Raw genomic sequence first — 24,098 nt, forward strand, 5'->3', positions numbered from 1 at the left:
GAGAAGAGATGATGAGAGAGTTGTTGTAGGGCCCACCATGGACAGACTGGCCAACACACCACCACCATACCTCTTCTTTCTTTTTTTTCTTTTTTCTTTTTCTTTTTTTGTTGAAAAAACAACAAAATTTTGATTATTAATTGTAAAATATATTTTTATGATAAAAAATAATTTACTAATTTCTTTGCTATTTTTAGTACTTATACATACTTTTTACCTCTAATATAAATTTTATAATAAATGAACATTGCACTCCTTTAAAAAAAAAAATTGTAATAGACTTTTTTAATTTTGAAAATAAATAAGGGAGTGCATGATCAAGAAATTTATGGTTGGTTGTGCGGAAATGTTTTTTCCTCACCTTTTTACGCCACTAAATGGAAGCTGTGCCGCATTTACAATAAAAAATAATAATAAAATCACCTTTTTACACCACTTTGATTTGACTGTAGTTTTAAAATACTTGATTTTTTTTTTTTTTAATAATTTGAAATACTTGTTTTTCATTCAATTGAATCGATAAAAGTAGTTAGTTTTCATTTGTATTCCATTTAGTAATGGCAGGACAGCTGTTCATGGGTACGTTCCGGTCAAGTTTGTACCCAACTTGAACTCAACTTGATGACTCTGGGTCCCTAATAATTGGACTTGTCGAAATTGGTTTCTTGAGAGTAAAGACCTGCCACCAACCGCCACAGGCATCAAGCTGGCTGATTTTTGGGTCAATAGGTGGGTTGGGTCCATAGTTTGGTTGGACCCCCCTAATTGTAAGCCCATATTTGGTGTTAGTCACATTCTCTATTGGCTTCAAGTAGTTATTTTTCAATTATAGTTTGAGCAGTCTAAGAGTGTGTTTGGTTGGGATGAAAATAAGGAAGATGAAAAATAGGGAGAAGAAAATCGGGTGAAAAATGTTACTTTTCACTGTTTGGTTGGGGAAGGAAAATAGGAGAGACAAAAAACAGGGGAGAAAGTTTTCTCCTTTGGACGCACTTTTTTAATCCTCCCAAATCGAGAGGAAAATGTGAAGGAAAAAGTGTTGTGAAAACACTTTTACACAAATACTCTCACCTATCCCTCATTCATGACCTGATGGCTTTCTCTTCTCATCCTTATCACTTTTGCCTCTTCTCATCCTTACCTTCACAGCACACCAACGTCCAAGTTCTCTTCTCTTCTCTTCTTCTTCTTCTTTTTTTTATTTTTTTATTTTTTTATTTTTTAATGTGACTTGATCAAGTTGATACAAAATCTTTTGCCCAATTAAATTTATATGTACACTATTGTAATTTTTACATTATAATAATAAAAATAATAATATAAATTTATATGTATAATGTGGTAAATTTTATATTATTTAATGAGTACAAATAAATCTATTTATTACATATTATGTAACAAGGGTATAATAGTCAATTTATATAAATTACATTTTCCATCCTTCCTTTTTTCTCTCCAACTAAATAAAAGAGTTTTTCACCCCTCCAACCAAACACACAAGAGGGAAAACCAAATATTTTCTATCATCCCACTTTTCTACTCCAATCAAACGGACCCTAAGAGTATTCACATTGAAAATGGCATATGTCATATATAGGAAAAATTTAGCATGAAAACCCAAAACCCCCCACACATCTGGACTTGTAAAAACCAACTATTGCAAAAAAATTTAGAATTGCACTGTAACTCAATTCTAAAATAAAAACTAATATTTTATTCACTTTCTTTAACAATTCCTCTCTCTCTCTCTCTCACACACCAGGTTTTTGGGTTTTTGTTTTTATCTGGGTTTTGGGATATATTATTTTATTGTGTAGAAATATTATATGTAAGGTGTTGTATTGTAAAATAAAAGTTAGGATGTTGGGAGTATTGTAAAATGGTATGGTATTATTGATAAAGTAGCTTTTTGGGATGGTAAAATAGGATGAGATAAAATTTTGGGATGTGAATGCTTTAAGGCATGACTCATGAATGCCACCATGTTTATTACTGAATAACTCTCCTATATATTGTTTAGTGTGGACCCAACCAAAATAAAAACTAAATTGGATTTTATTTGGATTCTAATTATGATTCGACTTTTATATAATATATGATCCATCTTAAAAATTTACATTTCCTAAATCATTTTCAATACTCATTATTCTAAATTTGTGCTATGTAATTAAATTGAGTATTAATAAAATAAATGCATTTGTTTTCATGGATTAATTATTTGTAGTGGTACAGTAATTATTTATGTAAAATAAAATTTTACGATTACTTTTTGTAAGATTTATTTAAGAAACAACTTATTTGAAATATGATATTTTTGTTCAAATATGATTTTTTTTTTTTTCAAATTGATTTGTTTTGGTAAACAAAGTATAGTAAAAAAAAAAAAAAAAATTAAATACACACAATCAAGAAAATCAGTGAAAATAATTTAATATTTTTCAATTCAATCAAGTAAAATGCTCAATATTCTCGATTATCATGTCTTTTTAATGAGATATAATGCAGTTGAAGTTTATTTTCCAAATATTATACTGCATGATAAGTATTATACATGAGGCGTAATATTATTTCTTACAAAATATTTTGAATGTACTACGCATTACATGAGTCATCGACTAGTCAATACCATCATATAATATATCAACCTATAAATAAACTATTAAAAATCAAAGGGAAAAAGGTTTTGTATACACATCAAATGGCTGGCAGGCAGTCAACTGAGGCTCCTGTAAACAAAGAAAACACAATGGAAAATGAGTCAAAGTACTAACAACTCATTGCTTGCATAAATTCAGGAAGACATCAAAAACATCATAGAAATTAATAAATAGTTATACACATCTGATGAGCTTTGACTTAAAGACTAAATGGTCATTTATTTTTTTATTTTTTTATTTTTTATTTTTTAAAAATCTAATGCCACACATGCACATCAATTTGAAGTAGATATCCCATGAATAGAATTCTCTTGTCTGTGGTACTTTTTGTGTTTGTGGGGCCCAATAATTTGTGGGCCAGGCCCATTTATTCGCTGGGTCCAAAGGCCCAAGCCGAGAAAAGTTATGGCCCAGGATCTGTAATACAAGTATAAAATAGCCTTGGGATACAAATCGTCCTCGGCATGTCCGAGGCCTCACCAGAAGAAAGGGCAAAAACGGTATAGGACTAGCTTGGAAGAAAATCTAAAATATCTAGGTCAACAGAGAAGGATACGCTGGAAAGTATAACGACCAAGGAAAGCTGCCCTTATTGCCATTCAATACTATTCAATACTCTGCACCTGACAGAGCCATACTCTTCAGCTTTTACAACCACCCCCAACCACTCTGGGTATGGGTTGATGGGACAAGTATCAGTCTGGGGAAAAGTCGATCCTACACGTGGACGAAGGATAAGGAACACCTGTGAGTATAAAAGGAAAAGGAAGGAATCCAGAGAGGAGGCTGGGAAAAATGGCTAAAAACCAGAGCCTCCCAGCCCGCCTCCAGGAGAAAGACTCCTAGGGCAAAAATGACTTAATCATGTATGAACACCACGAAAAATCCACCGTTTGGTGACCAAGGCCTAGCCTTTCAAACCCACGCTCTACAAATGATATTGTTTAAGCCTTTTTACGTACGAACCCAACACTGTTACGGGTCGTTACGAATCGTGTCCTTACAGTGTTATACTTCATAATCTATCAATTGCAATAGCTAATATATAATATTTTTTATTTTCATTTTAAGATGAGATTATTTTCTATATAAAAATATATAATAAATTATGATTCATCGATGCTCTATTTATTTTAGAAATAATGTTTTCTAGAAAATGAGTCATTTTTCAAAAAATATTTTCTATAAAATTATCTCATTTTTCTATATTTGGTAGAAACCATAAATAAGTTAAAAACAATCTTTAACTTTCCTTATTTAAATTGCTGAGAGATAGAACTGTTTTTCAAAATAATCTAATGGAAAACAATATCTAAAAATAAGCCATACTTTTTCTGTTGACCGAAGATAGTTTTCTTTTTACTTTTTTTTTTTTTAATTTTATTTTAAATTTTTATACTATCAAACACTAGAAAACATGAAAAACTATTTTTATACAATATTTTTCATCGAAACAAACAGATCGAGAATATAAAGTAGAATAATAGTGAGACAGTTTTATTTGATGTCGTAGATATAGAAAAATTTTCATGACACCCTAGATTAAGTAACAATATAGGAAGCAAATACCTGTCTTAGCCCACCACCAAAACTTCCTCCTATTAAAAGCATATTAAGGAGAGATGTCACAACACCACCACCAACACCAAGGCCATTACCGCCCGTAGATCGAATGGCAGTACGCATGGAATTGAGTACACTCCCATATGTAGTTGCATGCCCACGCTCAATTGCTTGGATGAAGCAGTAAGTCATGGCTCCTGTCGATGTTATCTTTGATAGAGCCTGCAATCTCCATAAAAACATCATATAACATCTTCTTGTTGCCGTTGTCGTTGTTATTATTGTATGGGAAAATCTTGCTTCATACTCGCTATTGCATGGTCAGTACATATTCTCTTTAAAATTTTGTGTTTCAAAACACGATATTAGATAAAATTGTGAAATTATGTTTTTAATCATTAATATTGTATGTTATCATCATCTTCATGTCTTTCGAGCTATGATAACTAGTATAGTTTTATAAAACAATTCCAAAGTTCATGTTCGCTTAGATTTACAAATACATACAGATGATTCAGCAGAGGTCTGATCATCCTCGCAACTACTAAAGGAAATAACTTCTCCACCACTTGTTCCTTTCCATACACCTGATCGAGGGCGATGATCCTCCCATATATATTGTCCAGCCCTATTATTACCAAGAAGAAAGCAAAACCTAAAATACAAAGTAATTTGGGGAAATGTTTTACAATAAATTATGTTGAAAAAAGAAAAAACTGAAACTCGAAGAAAATATGAGGAGTGTTATCATTTATATTTAGATCATCCATGATACACAAAAATAAAAAATAAAAAAATTCAGGTAGCACAGACTTAGTGCAAATAATATAATTAAATAACAAAGAAAAACTTAATATGTACATATTATGTGTAATGTGTCCATGTATGTGGATAGCTCTCCTTCAAAATTGATGTTATCTAATTGTAATCTTAGTGATCATCTACATATGTTGGATAAGTACTCATTCTTATTGTTAATAAAAATGCATACCAGAATTTATAAGAATTAAAGTCTACTGGAGGTCTGATTTTTCCTCAAATTAAAACAAATTATTTTCTCTTTTCCATTGTACAAATCACTCTAAATAAATAAAGTTTATTGTCGTTTCTGCAAAAAAGAAAAAAGAAAAAAGAAAAAGTGTGTTACATGCTTAAGCCACAATAACCCCCACCAGGGAGATGTGTGTTGCTTACTAAGAATGAGGTGGCCATAATAGTACATTTATAAACTATAAACATGTTTAATATTAGGGAAAATTTTCTCTTACATGGTTGATATACACTTCGTATATACAATATTCATAATTTCATGAGCAATATTCATATATATATATATATATATTTTTTTTTTTATTACTGATATCCATATTTAAAATATGAAATAAGTGATGTGTGTGGACGATATATAATAAAGAGTGTGCGAGAATCAAAGCCTTTAATATCACTAACCTATTCATCCGGCAAAGGAATGGCAAATCTAGTACCGTGCCACTATGACCAGCATCTATTATTGCATGAAGCTTAACACCAAGAGGAAGAGGTCTGACAATTGTTGCATTGATATCATCATCAACAATCATACCCTGAGTTTCGAAGTCCAAAGGACATAGAGTTTCATCGTATCCATCGACTTCATTTCCTCTAGAGTTCCTCTGTCGTGAACCACGACCAGAATAGTGAAACAACAGAGAATCTCCTGGTTGGCAACCTTGTACAAGCCAATTTAATGCCATCCTAATGTTGTACTTAGTTGGAATTCTGTATGGCTCAATTTCTTCTTCTGCATTTCATATTTCAGGTAAGAATAATTACCACTATCATGTTTTAAGAATTACCACAGCCATAACTAGTAAAGTTCTACAAAACCTCTGTTTCTTAAAGCAGGGTTTGCTTAGAAAAACTGAAATAAAACTGTTTTCTGAATTAAGTATTTGCTTTTATTGTTTCTAAAAAAAAAAAGTATTTGCTTTTACTGGTAGGCCTCTTAGTCAAGCAAAAACAAACATTGCACAAATCAACCTGAAAAGTAACACCATGACATGGGAATCCTCCAAAAATCGCAGATATGCAACCTTGGTAATAATGAGTAATGACAAGTGAGACCAACATATGGTGATGGTTTGGATTTATCAACAGATCTAGCTTTATTGCCTTGCACAGATTTATTCAATTATTTGTAGGCCTATTGATGGATGAAGCATATTAAAAATTATTTCAACATTTATTATTTCAAAATTTTTTTTCTCATTTGAAATTTCATATTTTCTAAATTTCACTTTTGAATTTTGAATTTAATTTTGGCATGATAAACGAAAGTTTACCGTATTGGCAAATCCGGTCTTAAAAGCCACACAATTATCATATTTATAGGCAAGCACTAGTTCCCTCTCCCCCCCTAAGAAGACCCAGGAAAATCTCATTTTTTCTTAAGAAAGATGATGCCTCTAAAAGGATGTCTTCCATTTAATCAGCAGCCAATGCCAAGACTAGAAGACACAGTCCTACGATCACTAGGAATTCAAGAGAAAGAGAAAGTAAGCCAAAACGATGACGGGAGATGATCGTTTGGACATGAGACGTGAACAAGTTTTAGCCTAGCTCTTAGAAGAAGGTACTCTCAAATCCTATTTAAAAAAAGGCTCCAAGAAAGTTTGAGCATTGCAATTTGAATTCAAAATTTCTAATTAGAAAATTATTTTTTAAGCTTAGTGGTGACTCCAAAAACCGTTAGGTGATGAAGTCTAGGGTTTCCTACATATTCTAGTTGGTTAAACCAATTATTTGTTTTTTTTTTTTTCTTTTCCTTATTTCTATTTTCCACACTAGTCATCCTAGACCAACTATACGGGTCGGTTAGTTATCACTTATGCCACAAATCTTTTCTCCGAACAAGAGGCAAGCTCAATTGAGAATATACTAACACATATAATGCTTTACATGGTACAATCCAAATCAACCTAAGTTATGCTTAGACATATATCCACACTCTCACACATGAAATTTTGGTTGTAAAAGCAAGCTAAAGGATGAGGCCTTACTAACATACATTCATACATACATAATGATCATGCTTATGTTACAAATTACTACAATAAAAAAGAGAGGAAACAAACCATTATGATAAGAGTCACATATGCATACACAGATACATGCCTGCAGAGATACAAAGATACATACATACCGGTGAGCATGAGAATGGACTCTTGGGGGAAGTGAAACTTATTGATCAAGAGGTATCGCATGCATTTAGCGTCATTGATGCAACCTTTGAGTGAGTACCTATATAATATCCCCACGATCACTGCCTTCTTTCTCCCGTGAGCATTGAGGGGAGGCCCAGGAGGCATGTGGTTGTACAGCGATGGAGGAGGAGGCACGTTGCATAAGGGCAAAGTTGAAAAAGGAGGAGGAGGAGCAGGAGCAGGCAGCATATTGCGAGGATTAACGATGTGTGTGATAGCTTGGCATAGTGCACATCGAATAACTGTGGCACCTGCAGGGAGCTGCAATGGCGTGCGACAATTGGAGCAATTCACTAGCATTGGCATGGTTCTTGATTTCTTGGTAATTTTGGGCCCAAAGGGCGTCACACCGAATTCCATGTGAGAGGTGTTACACTTATCCCCGTTACACTTAATATCATCTTCCAATCATGGGTGTAATTGATGATTAAACACAGTTATTTTAATTTATTTGGTTAACTATATAAATTTTCTGCTCAGAAATTTTGCAACTTACAAAGTTATAACTTACCAGAGTTAACTTTGAACTTTGATTGGAGGAGCTTGGAACTTCATGTCCTGGTTGGACCTCAGTTCTTATTAGAAATCCGATGTATTAAGAAGGTTTGGTTCTTTCTTCTTAAAAAGAAAGAAGTAATTAAGAACCACAATGATAAAAACTGGAAAGTTGTGCAATGACACTGGGATTGTTACACACTTATAATTTATTTGCCACTGTATTGAGAGTATATATAGGAAATGAAAGGAATCAGGAATGTAATTGATAGAACAAGTTGGACTCGGTTGAATAAAGGAGTTTTACACATGTACGATTGGCCTTGGTCAAAGTGGGCACACATTCTGTTTTCATTTGTATAATATTCTATTCTAGTCTTATCTTTTTTCTTCTTCTTTTTTGAGTAATATTCTAGTCTTACCTTAGGCAAAATAAGGAAGTGGGCACTAGAAATTGGATATGCTTTGTGCTTTCTAAAATTCTATTCATTTATTTAGATATAAATAGATTTAATTTTATCATATAAATAATAATTGAAATAAATATTTTTCAAAAAAATAATTTAAATAAATACCAACATAATGATATTCAATACATATTCAATATTTATAGGATAACAAAATCAAATTCACTTATTTTAAAAGAGTTCATATATTATATTAAAGTCAATGCAAGATCATAATCAAAAATTGATTTTAAATTAGTTTTTAATTATTATCTAATTTTATGTTAATATCCTTTTTTTTTTTCCGAACAAAATGCTATGTATCTAATTTCATTTTTTTTAATTTTGGTACCAAGCAATCCAAAAATTGAGATAATCGCCTCACTCACCTAATTAAGACCACATCATCATCACCGTTGTTGAATGTTTTCGTGTATATGCATACATTACAATCTAGTGAATATATTTTTAAAAACTTTGTGCGGTGGATATGTTACAATCTTCCAAACTTTATATCACACTTGGGAGGATATGAACCATATAATCTGCTTGTAGAATTCTTTATATAAGGAGATTTTTTTTCTCCTCACCCCATTGACATAAGATCCGGAAATTGAATCCCTATTGAAAGATAAATAAATTTACTTTTCAACATGAGAGACAAGTTGGAGGGGTAATTTATACAGCCCTCGAACAGACCCATAGATTCTTTATACAACCTTATGACACTATAGATTCTCTATCAATAAGTTTAGAGTCATAAAAATTGTCATTAAAAAATCATAATTATTGAGGTGGTAAGTTATATAACCTTCGAAAAGATCCATCACTTTGAATCAAGTGCCAAGAGGTTGCGGATTCAAGTACTGAATACTGACTCGAACTTCAAAATGTAGCAAACATGGTAATGAGGTTAAGTAGCGGTACGCTTTGCTATGCACTAGTGGTACCCATGGGAGTAGTTGTACGTCTTGATATGTACTGGTGGTACCAATGAGCTTACCAAAAAGCCCAAGTGACAATATATCATGGGATGGGGGGTAATGACTACACAAGCGAATCCCCCCCTTTTTTTTTCCTAAAAAATAAAAAAAGATGATAAAGTGATGTCGATAGGGGGCTTAGATAAAAGCAATAAAAACTTGTCAATGCAACTATATTATGAAAAATGTCATGCAGCATTACTCGTTCTTTAATTGTTATGTTTAAATGGTCATTAAATAATTTAAAAAAGTTGAAAATCCATACGAAAAAATATATGGCTGCAAAAAAGTTAAATCAAGTTGAATTTTAAAATTTTATGATTTTTTTATTAATTTTATCTCGAACATGAATCAAAATTGGATCGAGCTCAATTTCACTACCAAACAAAATTACATGTTCAAACTTGTTCACGCATTACTTGATTATTAAATTATTATTTTTCTATAAATATTAAACACTACAACTAAAATTTTATAATAAAAAAAATTATAATTATACAATGAGAATTAATAATTATATTATATTTGAGTGAGGAAAATCAAATTTAGCCCAAGCTTTATATATGGTAAAAATTTGCAATTTTGTCTTAAAATAAAATCCAAAAGAGAAGTTGGGAACTCATAGGCCTTTGGGTTCACAAACCCGGCCCATAAACACAGGCCTCAAAGAGAAAACATAAACCCTAGTGGCCTCCCTCTCTGTGTCTCTATATATAAATACATATATATAAAGCAATCAACGAAACGATACGCTTAGCTTGGCCGCTCGTGAACAGAGAGAGTTCATCTTCTAGGGTTTCCAGCTCCTCCTAAGCCCCAACCAAAATGGTACTCTCTCAGCTCTGTGATATTCAAGTTTGAACTGGAAAATGGATCTGATTTATGTTTTTGGCATTTGGGTTTTGAGAAAACTATTAGCTTTTAGCTTGAAATCGTGTTTGCTTTCATTTTTCCCTGTTGTTTGGTTGCTGAGAAAATAATAAAGGAGAAATTTTTTTGTTTGTTTGTTGTTTATATGATGTTATCATGCTTACCCATATGCTGGTTTAGCTTGAATCTGATGATTTTTTTCCTGTTTGGATATTATTATATCGTTTTTTTGAAAATATTTGATTTGAAATCAGCTTAAGCAAACCAATTGAAATAGATAGTTTAAATAGCTTACAGGCTTTGAATCTATTAAAGATTTTCTGGGTTGTTTATATTTTGTTGGAATTTTTAATTGCTGAAGTAATATTAAAAGAAAATAGCTCAATCCTGTTTGAACAATGGTATTATAGATGATTGTCTTCTTTTTACCCAGAAGACAATGGTTTAAGGTTTATATGTTTCGATGTGCTGTGATAGTGTGTATTGGAGTATATTGTGGTTCTGTTTGTAATGGTATGGAGATCCTATAATTTTGGACATGCTATGTTGGGTAGTAACTAAAGTTGTGATTCCAATTGGGTTGATATGAATATGTTTAACCTATTTTTTGGGATGTGTACATTTTGCTTCTGAAAATGTCAATGCAACTTAAGAGCGGTAGTACTTGTGCACTGCTTTATGGGTCATATCCTAGGCTGCTGTTTTATTGTCCTATTTTTGTGAAAGCATGTGTTGCCATCTGGTCTGTGTGATTTCTGACTGATTTTGTATGTAATGAGATGACTTATTTCATAATTTTTTGGAAGTTTTTCTTTTATTATATGAGTAATAGCAGTGTGATATTTTTTTTCCTTGAGCTTATGATTCTAGTGTTGTTTCTTTGTTCCTGTTTACCAGTAATGGATGTGTTTATTGTTGGTTGATATTAATCATAGATATGAAAATGACTATTTCTGGGCTGCCTTTTAATTTTTGTTTTTCATGGTTTGTGCCTTACCTTCTGTCTTGATCATTCTGATGGTATGCAGACTAAGAGAACCAAGAAGGCCGGTATCGTTGGGAAGTATGGTAAGTTCTACATAAAAATTTGTCTCTTTGATATACATCTCTTGAAATTTATAGATCAATGGGAAGATGTGCTACTCTTTTTTGCATTCACACTACTGGGCTAGAATAATTGTAGATGATAGGAAAAAAAAAGGTTAATGTTGTGAAGTTAGCATGGTAGGTTGGTCGTTCCCTCTTCTCAGTGGCTGGTTTGTGGTAAATGAGACTCAAATAATCTGACTTGCTAATGGAATCTCACGTTTGATTTTATGGACTAAATTTTGTGTGGCATACTGTGCTTAATATTACAAATTCTTGCAATTGGTGTTTTATCATTCGCTCAGGAATCAGGATGCTGTCAAAAGTTTCATTTTTCAAGTACTTGTGCAAAATTTATAGAAGCTGTGAATACAAACTCAACTTAAACAAATTGAAGGTTTAAAACCTAAACAAACCCAATGTTCAAAACCATAAAAGGAGGACCTGACTTATATAAAATCATGGACCAGCATGTGGCCAACCCAATCTACACTCCCAAACACTGTTACTTCCTAGCAAATTGGCAAGATTAATATTAAAACCTTACTGGATAAGAACCAACCACATCTTCTATGATTAAGGTTGTACCAGCTTCTTAGTTTCTTGAATGAAAGTCCTTTTTACCAAAAAAAAAAAGGTTGTACTAGCATCTTTTATGATTAAGTTATTGTACTTATGTTTTTTTATTTCAGGGACCCGATATGGTGCTAGTTTGAGGAAGCAGATTAAGAAGATGGAAGTCAGCCAGCACAGCAAATACTTCTGCGAGTTTTGCGGGAAGGTATCTCCCCTTGTGTCCATCTCTTATCATTGAATGACTACTCAGATGCTGGACTCTGGTTAATGGCTTTACTTGAGTTCCATTTAAGTCTCTGCTCTAATTCAAGCTATCATTTTAATGAATGGTGTAATTTTGCAGTTTGCAGTGAAGAGAAAGGCTGTGGGCATCTGGGGTTGCAAGGATTGTGGAAAAGTGAAAGCGGGAGGTGCTTACACATTGAAGTAAGGATTTTTCTCAAAGCTTTGAGTTAGTTATTCATTTAAAAGTTTGGTAGTTGAGGATTCTTATTTCTGTTTTTCTGCTTTACTTTGACAGTACTGCAAGTGCTGTGACTGTTAGGAGTACCATCAGAAGGCTGAGGGACGCGACTGAGAGTTAAACTGCATTTTCTTGTTTGTCTTAAATTTTGACATTATCGTTCTCAATGTAGTTTTTGTTAAAGGATGTTAAACTGAGTTGGGAGTATCTTATTTTCATATTTTGTCAGATTTCCTGATGCAGACCTAGCAGATTCATCTGGTTTTGCTGTTTATTATTAATTTTTACTTTAAAGGCTGCAGCTTTGTTTCTCTTCTGTCTGGGTTTGCATGATGTATGAAATTAAGGTTGATAGGCCATCCTAAAGTGTCTAATTAAGTCTTTAACATGCTACGCATTAGAGTAACTCTTTTCTCTTTTATATGTTATTGGTTCTAATGTAAATCTACTATTGAAATATCTTTTTGGCGTACTTTTAATAAACAAAAACTTATCACTTAAGATTTGTTGTGAATATGGTATTTTTCAAGATATAATTTGTCTTTAAACTTTACCAAAAGCTCATTTTGATTTTTTGTCCCTAATCTTTGCAAATTGTGCTTATTCAATAGTCTAAGGACAAAAATAGGAACAAAGAACTTTTTTCAATTATATAGGAATAAAAAAAAGAATAATATATATATATATATATATTTATAGAGTTTTGAGTAGAAACTGAGAAACAGAATTGGTGTATTAGGATTTTAATTGTTTCTCCTCAATCTTAGCGCTAGTATCTAGTGAACACATGCTTTGATTCTTTATAGAGGTTGATATCAGCACTATTTAATTATTTAATTTTCCAAATATTTTATTTTCAATCGATAAATTTTTTTGGTAATGAATAAATGAATGAATGAATATTAATAGTTGTTTTCGGTAATCGCCTTCATTTTCAATGGTTAAATACCATGAATTTTTTTAATAAAAAAACTCTACGAAAAATCACCCTGGTGAGGCATTTTCACCATTATAAATGTATTATCTGCTGTTGACTCGCATGATTTGATGAGTTTGCAAATGGTTTCACTAGAAAATGCTGTAGATTAGTGTAATGTATTCAGGGTTTCAACCAGGGCAGTTGCATTCAGTTTGGTAATGTAGGATTTGTATCTGTTGCAAGAATCATATACGTAGTTTGTGGATACCATCTTCCTTTTCTCATTCCAGTTCCTTCAAAACACAGCAACATGGATCATTATTTATTCGGTTTATTTATTCTTATGTTAGTGCAGCAACACAGCAACATGGTAGTGCAGAAAATTCATACAAAAGATTCAATCACTTTGCTCGGTTTATTTATTCTTATGTTTTCCTTTCCTCATTTTTGGAACCTGAAAACCTCTTTGAAGTTCTGTGTGGGTATTTTTGTTCTAAACTAATTGTAAATACTCCATTCGTCCTAAATTGTTGGTCCTCTTTTTCATTTTATGATCTCAAAATGAAGCACTCTTTTCATTCATATCTTATCCTATATTTAAAATTCGTATTTTATGCTTTACTTTATTTAAAAAGTCAATGTCATTCTTTCTTTATAGTTTAAATTAATGAAAGTAATTTGTGTCATTTTAACTGACAAATAATACATTAAATGATGTTTCCTTAAAAGGTTAAATTTTTTAAACAAGACCAACATTTTGGAATGGAGGAACCATCTTTTCCTCCTAACTAGACAAACAACCACAGAAAACTTGAAATTCTTAGGGTTTCTTAAAGATTACCAAACAAGGTACATTGTTTTTTTTTTTTTTTTTTTTTTTTTTTAATTTTTTTATGGCCACAAAACATGGTACATTAAGCAAATTATGAACCAGAGAATTTATAGCTTTACAGATTTGAGATTTGAGATAGAGAGCAAAGGGAGAAAGATTAGAGTAAAAATTTAATGACTTAATGTTACAAGAGCAACTAGCCAATCTAGAGGATGAGCTCGACTGAGGATAGGTTCTAGAACTTTGAAATCATCACTTTCCAAAATGAATGCGCAAAAGCCTGCCTTTTGCCTTGGAAGTAATAACCAGTAGAGCAACTTTGGCTTCTACTCAACTTAGGTTACCATGATAAACGTGACTACATAGTACATAGTGATCTAGAACAACAACAATGGCCAAACATGTGTGATCAAGAGTACAATTTTTTTGACTTTATTTTGATATCCAAGCAATAATATACAAAAACTTAACTATTTTAGACTTTTTGTAAAACTTTTTATAAAACGTAGTATGAACTCAATAACACTTTTTAGAATAATGGATCTATGAGCTTGGAATCCTAATCCGAAATATATCTGGATACATATGACTCTACATTTACCCAATATGTGTAATCAAGCTAATAGGTAAATTTTAGACTTTGATCCAATTATTATAACTTTGATCCAATTATGCAAAGTAAAATTTTGCACGCAATTTTATTCTACAAGTCTCGTTATTAACTTAAACCACCTCGTGAGTACAATTTTTTTACATTATTTTGATATCCAAATAAGAATAATGCTAGAGATATAACTTTTTTTACAAAAAGTTTTACAAACGGCTGATATTGTGAGTAACTATTGGTAAAACATTTGCATATCTTCGTTGTTAGGACCCACCTCTTTCTATACCTATGGTGAAAATATATTACATCTATTTTTATGCATACCACAAAAATGTTTGTGTCTAAAAATACATGATTTAATAGTCGTATACAACATTCCTCTTACACAAATATTGTTACACAAATGTCATAATAATATTGCACTTACCCATTGAGTAAGTTTCACACCTCTCAATACCTATGATCGAAGATGTTCTATTATGTCTACTTTCATTCATACCACAAAAACGCCTCTGTCTAATTTTGCATGCATTCACACAGCCCCATCACATTTACAACATCTACCAATAATTGTTCTTTGGTTTACATTATTTTGCTCTTTAAAATAGCAATAAAAACGTCCCCAACTAGTGGGAGACTTTTAAGTCCACACCGTAGTAGGCTACATCCCGAGACTATAGAGGCAATAATGTGTGCTCAGAATTGGTTATGAAGTGAAATCAACGGTTAGCAATTGTCTAATTTCTATTTATAAAATCAAAATTGTATTTTTATATTTGCTAGTTACAATTTGATGAAGTTTATTCCATTTTTTAATTCATTGTTGTTGTAGGTTCTTCAACTATGTCTGGAAATTGTACACTTCAATCAATTCATGATGATGGGGAGCCTAATGAAGAGGATGAGAGTTGTGTCACAATTGTGGATGATTAGACATTTTGTATTAATTTAGTAGCCTTTTTAATTTCTTAGACTTGTTGGATTAATTTGTTGGTTTGTAATTATTCTAAGCCTTTTTAGCCTTTTGTAATTTCTTAGCCTTTTTAATTTGTTGGTTTGTGGAGGAAAAGACATTTTGTAATTTCTTAACCTTTTTAATTTCTTAGACTTGGGGGATTTGTTTTGTAACTTTTTAATTTCTTGAACTTGTTGGACTTGTGATACTTAGTTCTTGGACTTGTTGGATTTATTTTATTTTTATGTTTAGCTGGTGATTTTAGTTATGATTTATTGATTTATAGATGTATAATTAATAGGTGATTTATTGATTTATGATTAACCTATGATTTGGATTGATTTGGCTGCCATATAACGTAGCCCAAATGCCAAAAATCTTAATACAAAAAAAATCTTAATGGGCTTGAATGGCTTGAATGGGCTTGAATTGGCTGCCATATATGGCTTGAATTGGCTTGAATCTGGCAAAAAAATTTAATGGGCTTAAAAAAAAATTTGGTTGGGCCAAATTTGGGCCCAAGCGGCTAAACAGGGCCCGCGGAAAAAGGTGGGGAGAGTCTAGGCCCCGGAAAAAAAACGCGATTAATAATCGGGCTGGGTCGTGGGTCGTGGGTCTTGGCCTGCAGGTCGAGTCCGGGTATGCAAAAACCCGGCCCGAACTCGGCCTGTTGCCATTCCTACATACTTCTAACAATCCTTATTAAATAATTGTCATACCTAGTGCTAAAGCTCCCGCTTCTGCAGGATCTGGGAGAGGTGATTGGTAGGCTGTCTTACTTCCCTTTTTTTTTTGGAGAGGTTGATTCCTAGACTCAAACCCACAAGAAGTTGCTATTGGTGGAAGGCACTTAACATCGCACCAAATGAGAGACCAAAGTCCTTAGAATAATGTAATGCATCAAGAGGTGATTGATCAACTCCCCAGTCACTTTGCACATACAACACCAATAAACAATGATGATCTTGCACAAAGATTACCCACTGTTAGAGCTTTGCCATGAACCACTGTCCAAGCAAAAAGGCTACTTCTTTGGAACCTTGGTCTTCCAAATTGGTTGCCATAAAAAAGAACCTGATAATAAGATTTCACATCAAACTTCTGTTTCTTAGATAATAAATAACCCATCCTTTCTAAACCTCTCCCAAAGATGTTAACCATATAAAGGAAATAAATTTGACGTTAACCATAATAAATTTGACCCCTTGTTCATTCCCCTTCCCACATTTTGTTTCTGTTTTATATTAATCTTATTACCGAGTGAAATAACATTACCCACTTGGGGATCAATCACATAGTAAATGGGCTTGATGCTCAAACCTTGCTAACTTCTAATTCATTCTTCAAATGACATTGACGAATGACGAGGACCAGACACTGCTTTGGATCTTTCTCCCTATCACCCTTTGTCTATGGGTGCCATGTCCCCTTGTGTTCATAGTATCTTCAACTTCTAACTAAAATTACATGAATTGAGCATATGTTGTACATGTCAGACTTGTTGAACCTATCATTTTTCATATGGAATTTCTAACCAAGGCGTTGATTTCATCAAGCATCCTCAATAATATTTTAACTATATAGAGCAGTGTCAAGGTCACATAGTGAGTCATGTCTAGGCAAAGCACTTAGCCCATTATCAATCTCTTTGGCACCTTCTCAAAAAAAAAAAAAAAAAAAAAAAAAATTCTATTTGGCTGTGCAAAATGGGATTTTTCTCCAACTATCAAAAGTAACGACCCAAATTTGTGGTGGTTTTGGACATTTGATTGAAAGATGTAAGGACTTTGTCCTTCATTAGGGCATCGACACTCTCTCATAGAATTCATTAAAATATGGAGTTGAGCCTCCTTATATTAGCCTTATAATGTTAATTTAGGATGTTTTAGGTATCAACAATTTTGATCTGCATAAATATAATTCCACCTATTTTAAATAAATATAATTAGATATAATTATCCTAAAACATAGTCCAAAAACTTGTTCTTAACCCACAACCCATCTCTTAAACTTAGAATCATGAGGGTAATTATATAATTAAACTTAAATAATTTACAAAAGGATAATATATAATATCTAACAAATTAAACTTAGAATAATGGGTCTATGAGCTTGGAATCCTAATCTTAAATATATCTGGACACATATGACTCTACATTTACCCAATATGTATAATCAAGCCTATAGGTAAATCTTAGACTTTGATCCAATTATTATAACTTTGATCCAATTATGTAAACTAAAATTTTGCATGCAATTTTATTCTACAAGTCCCATTATTAACTTGACCTACCCCATGAGTACAATTTTTTTACATTATTTTGATATCCAAATAAGAATAATGCTAGAGATACAGATTTTTTTTACAAAAAGTTTTACAAACTACTGGTATGATGAGTAACTATTGGTAAAACATTTGCATATCTTCAATGTTAGGATCCACCTCTCTATACCTATGGTCAAAAATGTATTACATCTATTTTTATGCATACCACAAAAATGTTTCTGTCTAAATATACATGATTTAATAGTCGTATACAACATTCCTCTTACACAAATATTGTTACACAAATGTCATAACAATATTGCATTTACCCATTGAGTAAGATTCACACCTCTCACTACCTATGGTCGAAGATGTTCCATTATGTCTACTTTCATTCATACCACAAAAACGCCTGCGTCTAATTTTGCTTGCATTCACACAGCCCCATAACATTTACATCTACCAATAATTGTTCTTTGGTTTACATTATTTTGCTCTTTAAAATAGCAATAAAAACGTCCCCAACTACTAATTATAGTATATGCTTTTGAGTCTTTCACGCAGTACCTATTCTTCAATGGCATGAAATCAGTAAGTAGCTTCCACCAAATGCTCTAGAATCTGGATAACATTATTTTGCTTTGGTAGGTTCAGTTTCCATATGGACACGAGATGCTACTCTTGCCACATTCTTAGTAACTGTGAGAAGCATGAAGTTTGAACTTGGCAGAGGCACCTATATGACGCATCATTTCAAAGTTTTAATGACCAACATCAATGTACCGCTATGAATCATATATCAAGGATACGAAAAATCATTAACATATTGGCTAGAATAAGGTTACCTAGCCACCAACATGAACAACAATTTAGCTACAAAAAAATAAAATATTCTATTATAAATTTTTTTTTTTTTGGGGTTAATTTTTTTTTTTCAGGTTGGATGACTAGACAATTTGTTACCTCCATTAAATACCAGCAAATTCACATCAACAGTGGCTGGTTTGAGGTTTTACCTAGGTACCAGCACTTTATATTACATCTACCTGATCTTTACAAAAATGTACTTAAGATGGAACAGCAAAAATGAAAAATATGGATGCCATCACCATCCACCCTCTCTATGTATACACAATCTTCAAGCTGTATAGATGACCGTTGCACACTCTTCAGTAATCTTCCCTACTACTCACAGCTTTCAAGAGGCTCTACAAATCAAATCGCCTCCTCAAGGCAAGGGGCCAAGGAGACTGCATAAAAACACAAAGCTACTTGTCGAAGAAAACAAACACAAGCCACAGTCCTGATGCTGCCGTCTTGCACATTAAAAGAGCCAGAGCGGCAGTTGGGAGTGTCACACAATTGGAATTGGAACATTGTTGTTACTATTATGGTGCATTTGTTTTTGGACAGCCTTAACTGCCGCTACTCTAGATGCATTAGCTGCCCTGTTGGCTGCTGCAACTGCCCTGTTGACCCTTTCATCCACCTTGGCTACATCATAGGCTTTGTCTGCTGCTCGCCAAGCTTCCTGATTGTAAATAGAATCACAGAACTAATCAGAAAAAAGACCACTACTAGTTATTTAAATTGCTAATTAACTTTCTGCAGTTCCTTTCTGCCAACTGCAGTGCTGCCAAAATGCTCTTTTCACGTTTCATTTTTAGTTATAAAACAGTAATATTACACCAGTAACAAGTTTTTACTATACTAAATGACATAAAAACAATCTTTGAACCTACAATTATAGCAGCAACTTCAGAGCAAGTAGGAATGTTTTGTTCCCTACCATCACTTGATTGCGATCCAATTAATAGCAAGCGTACATTGTGCATATCAGAGTCCTTGAACCTATCCCTTGCCATACGGAATGTCTTAACCAAGATGTTGTTCTCATCAAGCGTCTTCAATAATATTTGAACTATAGCAATGTCAAGGTCATATTGTGATTCCTGTCCAGGCAAAGCACTTAGTCTGTAATGAATCTCTTTTTTTGTGTCGTGTATATACAGCTGTGCAAAAGATGGGTCTTTTCCAACAAGTAGAAGTAACGATCCAATGGTGGTTTTGCCCATTCAATCGAAAGATGTAAGGGCCTCGTCCTTCATTAGCATGGACATCAACATTTCTTCCCATAGAGGTCATTGCAAACATGGGGTTGAACCTCCTTATATTAGCCTTGCAATGTTTTGAATGCTGTAGGAGTACTTGAAACATAGAAAATACAATATTTACACACACAGCTTGGTGGGCCAAAGTTCCACAGCTATGTAAATTTTCCTAGATGATAGGGAAAAATGAAGCATAATTAGATGAAATTATGTAATGGAAATATAGAAAATACAAAAGTATATGTAAAAAATTAATATTATTTTCAATTCATTGACAACCCAGTTTAGCAATAGTTTTATTTGAAACATAGGGGCTGAAGCCAACCAAAGGGAAAAATAGCCCCAAGTAATGTTGTAAAAAATGGATTTTAAAGCAAATTTTGAAGAGAAATAGAAATAAGGTAGGCTGAAAATATATGAAGGACTTACATCAAAGTAACTTTTAGAAAATGTATACACAATTAATAAAGTATTTAATATACATGGAGACACAATTTTGAACCTATTGTTGGTATATTGTCATTGATGATCTCTTGAAATAGTATTTAATTGTTATTTTTAATATTTAAAATTACAAATAGCAGTACTTTAATGTGATTTTGCATGTATGAAAATGAGAAAAATGAAAAATAACGATGAATATAAAATTCCAAAATAGTAGTTTTTGCACTTAGTTTGTGTGCTGTTTGACCTTTTACTCAGGTTATGTCAATGGGTTTTCTATATCTCATTCCGAAACCTGAAATATAAAAGATGATATATTCAACTTACTAATATACAATACTAATCCTAACACTTCAAGAGAATTAAGGAAACATGAGGATTGACAGCTATAAAACTTCTGTCTAACTACAGATGTAAGTTAAGTAGACTCAGTCTATAATTAGTGGCTCAGACAAATTCCACAAATCAAATGAACAGGTTATACTTCAGAGCTTCAGAAGGTGGTTTTCCATGTTACAATACCTTTATGGATCTAATATTCATACAGAGTAAAGCAAGGTCTGATTTTGAATTTTTTGAATATCCAAAATTTCAAATTCTTCATCACTTATAGTTAACATTGTTAAGGACAATCCAAGGCATGAAAAATAGAACAAAAAAATTGACGGCTGTAGGAGCTGTTTAAAAATTACACTTTTCTATGGTTGGGATAACTCCACTATTTAATATAAAATGAGTTTCGAGGCTCAAAAAAAATATATATACACATATAAAATGTGTTTCAGTCCTTTATCATTTAAATTAAAATAACAAGCAATAACAATCATCATTGTCAAAGGAAATCATGGCATGAATAATAGACCACAACATGGGCTGGTTCTATAAAAGGTAGCAGACCTTTGCGGTGAAACCTATAACCTTTATGGACCTAATATTCATAGTTAGTAATATGTAGAGCAAGAACAACCAATTCCCAAAGTTAATACCACAGTCATATATAACTACACACCAAAACTGCCCCCCCCCCCCCCCCCCCCATAAAAAAAAAAGAAGCAAGTGTGAAGCTTCTATTATGTATGGCTGCTGTAGGTGAGGTTAAGTAGTCTATTCAAATGCGAATTTCAGCAGTCACAGTACAACTATTAATCAATCTTCCTATTTAATTATCATTGATTATAAATTTTAAGACATGAAACTATTCGAAGTAAGTACAAATATGGATGAGACAAAGTAAAGCAAAGTTTGATTTTGAATTTTCTCAATATCCAAAACTTCAAATTCCCCATCACTTACTATTAATAGTATTACAGACAATCCAAGGCATGAATAATAGACCAAAATATTTGATGGCTGTAAAAGCTGTTTAATTTACATTTTACTATGGTTGGGATAACTCCATCACTATTTAATCCAAAACGTGTTTTGAATCAAAAAAAGAAAATATATACACATATAAAATGTGTTTTAGTCCTTTATCATTTAAATAAAAATAGCAAGCAATAACAATGAACACTATCAAGGGAAATCGATCCATGGCATGAATAATAGATCACAATGTGAGCTGGTTTTATAAAAGGCAGCAGGCCTTTACGGTGAAACCCATAACATGGTAGCTTTCATTTTAATAGATCCCTGCTAAATCACAAAATAATTTAGGCCATTTACACTACCCAGAAGACAATTAATCATGCAATAAAAAGCCTAAGCGAAGATTCAATAGACTTTTAGGCAAGTGACAACCAAAGAAATACTCTAACAAAGCTAATTACTATATCAGTACAATTATGAAAAATTATGAAATTAGCACATGTAAGCTCAGTTGTAGGCAGATGCTTATCCAAGGCACTGGCATTTATAGGCAAATGTATCCCAAATTCTTGCACAGTAGTTGTAGTAGCAACATCACCATTAAGCCCAACAAACGAGTGACAAAAAACATTTATAAGTGAAGGGGTTGATCACTGCAAACATTGAGTTAAGGTTGAGTACCATTCGCCTGTTAAGTCTTGCTCGCTTACAACTATCTGTATCATGGATCATTGCTATGTCTTTATGCTTTTTACTCCTATGGCTTCCACCTCCAACCTCCAAATTTCTTTGATGACACTATGTTTGTGGAATACATCTTGGCCATCCTTTTCTTGTACATGATCATATGCCTTCTTTGGCACGCAAGCCTTGCAGCCTCCATTTCCCCCAATAAATTCCTCTACTCAAAACTGTTAAGGAACCTCGTGGTTTTTGAAAAGGAATTTGAAATTCATTCTAAATATTTCCTTTGTTTTGTTTTATATCAATATTGTTTCTGTGGGTTAACAACAACTATTGAATTATAAATAGTTTTCAAAGATGGCTAAACTAAATAAACAACAAATCAATAAACAAACTATTGAAGAAGGGAAACATGAAATTAACAACGAATGTGAAATGAGATGTAAGATATTATAGTGGCATAACAACGAACATAGTATTTTGGGATTCGAAAAATAAATTAATAAACGAACTATTTAAGAGGAACATAAAATTAAGAAAATAAACATACCTCTCTGAAATGAATTGTGAGAAATTATAAAAGAATAGATTTTTACAACATGCAAAGCAAGCAAACATTAAATGAAACTAACTCTTCAATTTCATAAATCAGGTGGCATATACCTGGTGTTAACTGCATTGTATAATTGGTTGGAAGTGGCTGCATTGAAGCCCAAAATACTAAACGTTGAAACCTTTTAAGCTCCTGCATTTATGTCTTCAAATAATCACCGAGTCGGAGTGAAAACCGTTGTTTTTTTAGAAGTTGGAAGAGTGTTTGTACAGATAATCACTGGGTTGGAATGGAAACCGTTGTTTTCTTAGAAGTTGGAAGAGTTTTTGTATAGAGAAACAGACAGAGGTTGGAAGTGACTGAAATTCTTGGCTGGGTTTCATCTACAGGTGGGAAGGAAGAAGAGGGTTTGTGTGTAAATAGTTAGGCTTTCATCTACTGAACTGTAGTCTGTGGGGTGGGTCAGCCTTGGCGTTTGAGGTACACGTTGGTGGGGTGTTCAGCGTGGGGTATCCTTTGAGGTACACGTTGGTGAGGGGTTCAAAGTTGGTGTGGGTCAAAGGTTGTAGCCTTTCAGCTCCATGTTGGTGGGGAGTTCATATTTGGGTCAATATTTATGGGTTTGGGCTTTTCATCTACACTTTGAGAACGTAGTTTTTTTTTTAGAAGATACAATTGTTTGGTCATTGTGAACCTCAGTTACAGTGAAAAAATATAATGGAAAAAAGGTTAAAAATACTAAAGGGAAGCTTAGAGTACCACGTAACACTGTAGCAGGACTTTATGCATTCTTGCATGAGGTCTCTGTTTTTATATTGTTATATTGATTGATGGATCTATGAGCCTGGAATCCTCTGCCTAAATATATCTAGATAATTACCCAATATGTGTAAGTAAGCATACAAGTCCTGTTATTAACTTGACCCACCCCATTAGTACAATTTTTTTTTTTTTTTTGATATCCAAGCAATAATATACAAAAACTTAACTATTTTAGACTTTTTGTAAAACTTTTTATAAAACGTAGTATGAGCTCAA

The 24,098-nt window shown here is 32.7% G+C and overlaps 3 protein-coding genes across 8 annotated transcripts; 1 reads left to right on the forward strand and 2 right to left on the reverse strand.

Moving 5' to 3' along the window:
* Positions 1–2,499: 2,499 nt before the first annotated feature.
* LOC115984220 (metacaspase-1-like) lies at positions 2,500–8,141 on the reverse strand. Of its 5 annotated transcripts, none has more exons than XM_031107193.1 (6): positions 7,974–8,141; positions 7,402–7,723; positions 5,670–6,000; positions 4,728–4,875; positions 4,227–4,442; positions 2,500–2,726 (listed from the first exon to the last, which is right to left on the reverse strand). In XM_031107193.1, the coding sequence occupies exons 2-6, from the start codon at positions 7,649–7,651 to the stop codon at positions 2,667–2,669; spliced, it is 1,005 nt and encodes a 334-aa protein (XP_030963053.1). In that variant the 5' UTR covers positions 7,652–7,723; positions 7,974–8,141; the 3' UTR covers positions 2,500–2,666. The 5 variants fall into 5 exon arrangements, with proteins under 5 accessions (XP_030963053.1, XP_030963051.1, XP_030963052.1 ...); XM_031107191.1 differs by having other exon boundaries at positions 7,402–7,863; XM_031107192.1 differs by having other exon boundaries at positions 4,728–4,848; positions 7,402–8,141.
* Positions 8,142–10,106: 1,965 nt separating this feature from the next.
* On the forward strand, positions 10,107–12,697 carry LOC115988095 (60S ribosomal protein L37a-1-like). Its single transcript, XM_031111732.1, has 5 exons — positions 10,107–10,214; positions 11,285–11,324; positions 12,035–12,123; positions 12,262–12,344; positions 12,439–12,697. Exons 1-5 carry the CDS (start codon positions 10,212–10,214, stop codon positions 12,500–12,502), a joined length of 279 nt encoding a protein of 92 aa, XP_030967592.1. The 5' UTR covers positions 10,107–10,211; the 3' UTR covers positions 12,503–12,697.
* A 6,394-nt stretch (positions 12,698–19,091) lies between these two features.
* Positions 19,092–23,581, reverse strand: LOC115986620. Of its 2 annotated transcripts, none has more exons than XM_031109827.1 (3): positions 23,171–23,581; positions 19,703–20,240; positions 19,092–19,491 (listed from the first exon to the last, which is right to left on the reverse strand). In XM_031109827.1, the coding sequence occupies exons 2-3, from the start codon at positions 20,033–20,035 to the stop codon at positions 19,315–19,317; spliced, it is 510 nt and encodes a 169-aa protein (XP_030965687.1). In that variant the 5' UTR covers positions 20,036–20,240; positions 23,171–23,581; the 3' UTR covers positions 19,092–19,314. The 2 variants fall into 2 exon arrangements, 1 of the variants encoding a protein (XP_030965687.1); XR_004090806.1 differs by having other exon boundaries at positions 19,376–19,491; positions 19,750–20,240.
* Between the last annotated feature and the right edge of the window lie 517 nt (positions 23,582–24,098).

Source organism: Quercus lobata, chromosome 4 (genome assembly GCF_001633185.2).
Source record: "Quercus lobata isolate SW786 chromosome 4, ValleyOak3.0 Primary Assembly, whole genome shotgun sequence".
NCBI lineage: Eukaryota > Viridiplantae > Streptophyta > Magnoliopsida > Fagales > Fagaceae > Quercus > Quercus lobata.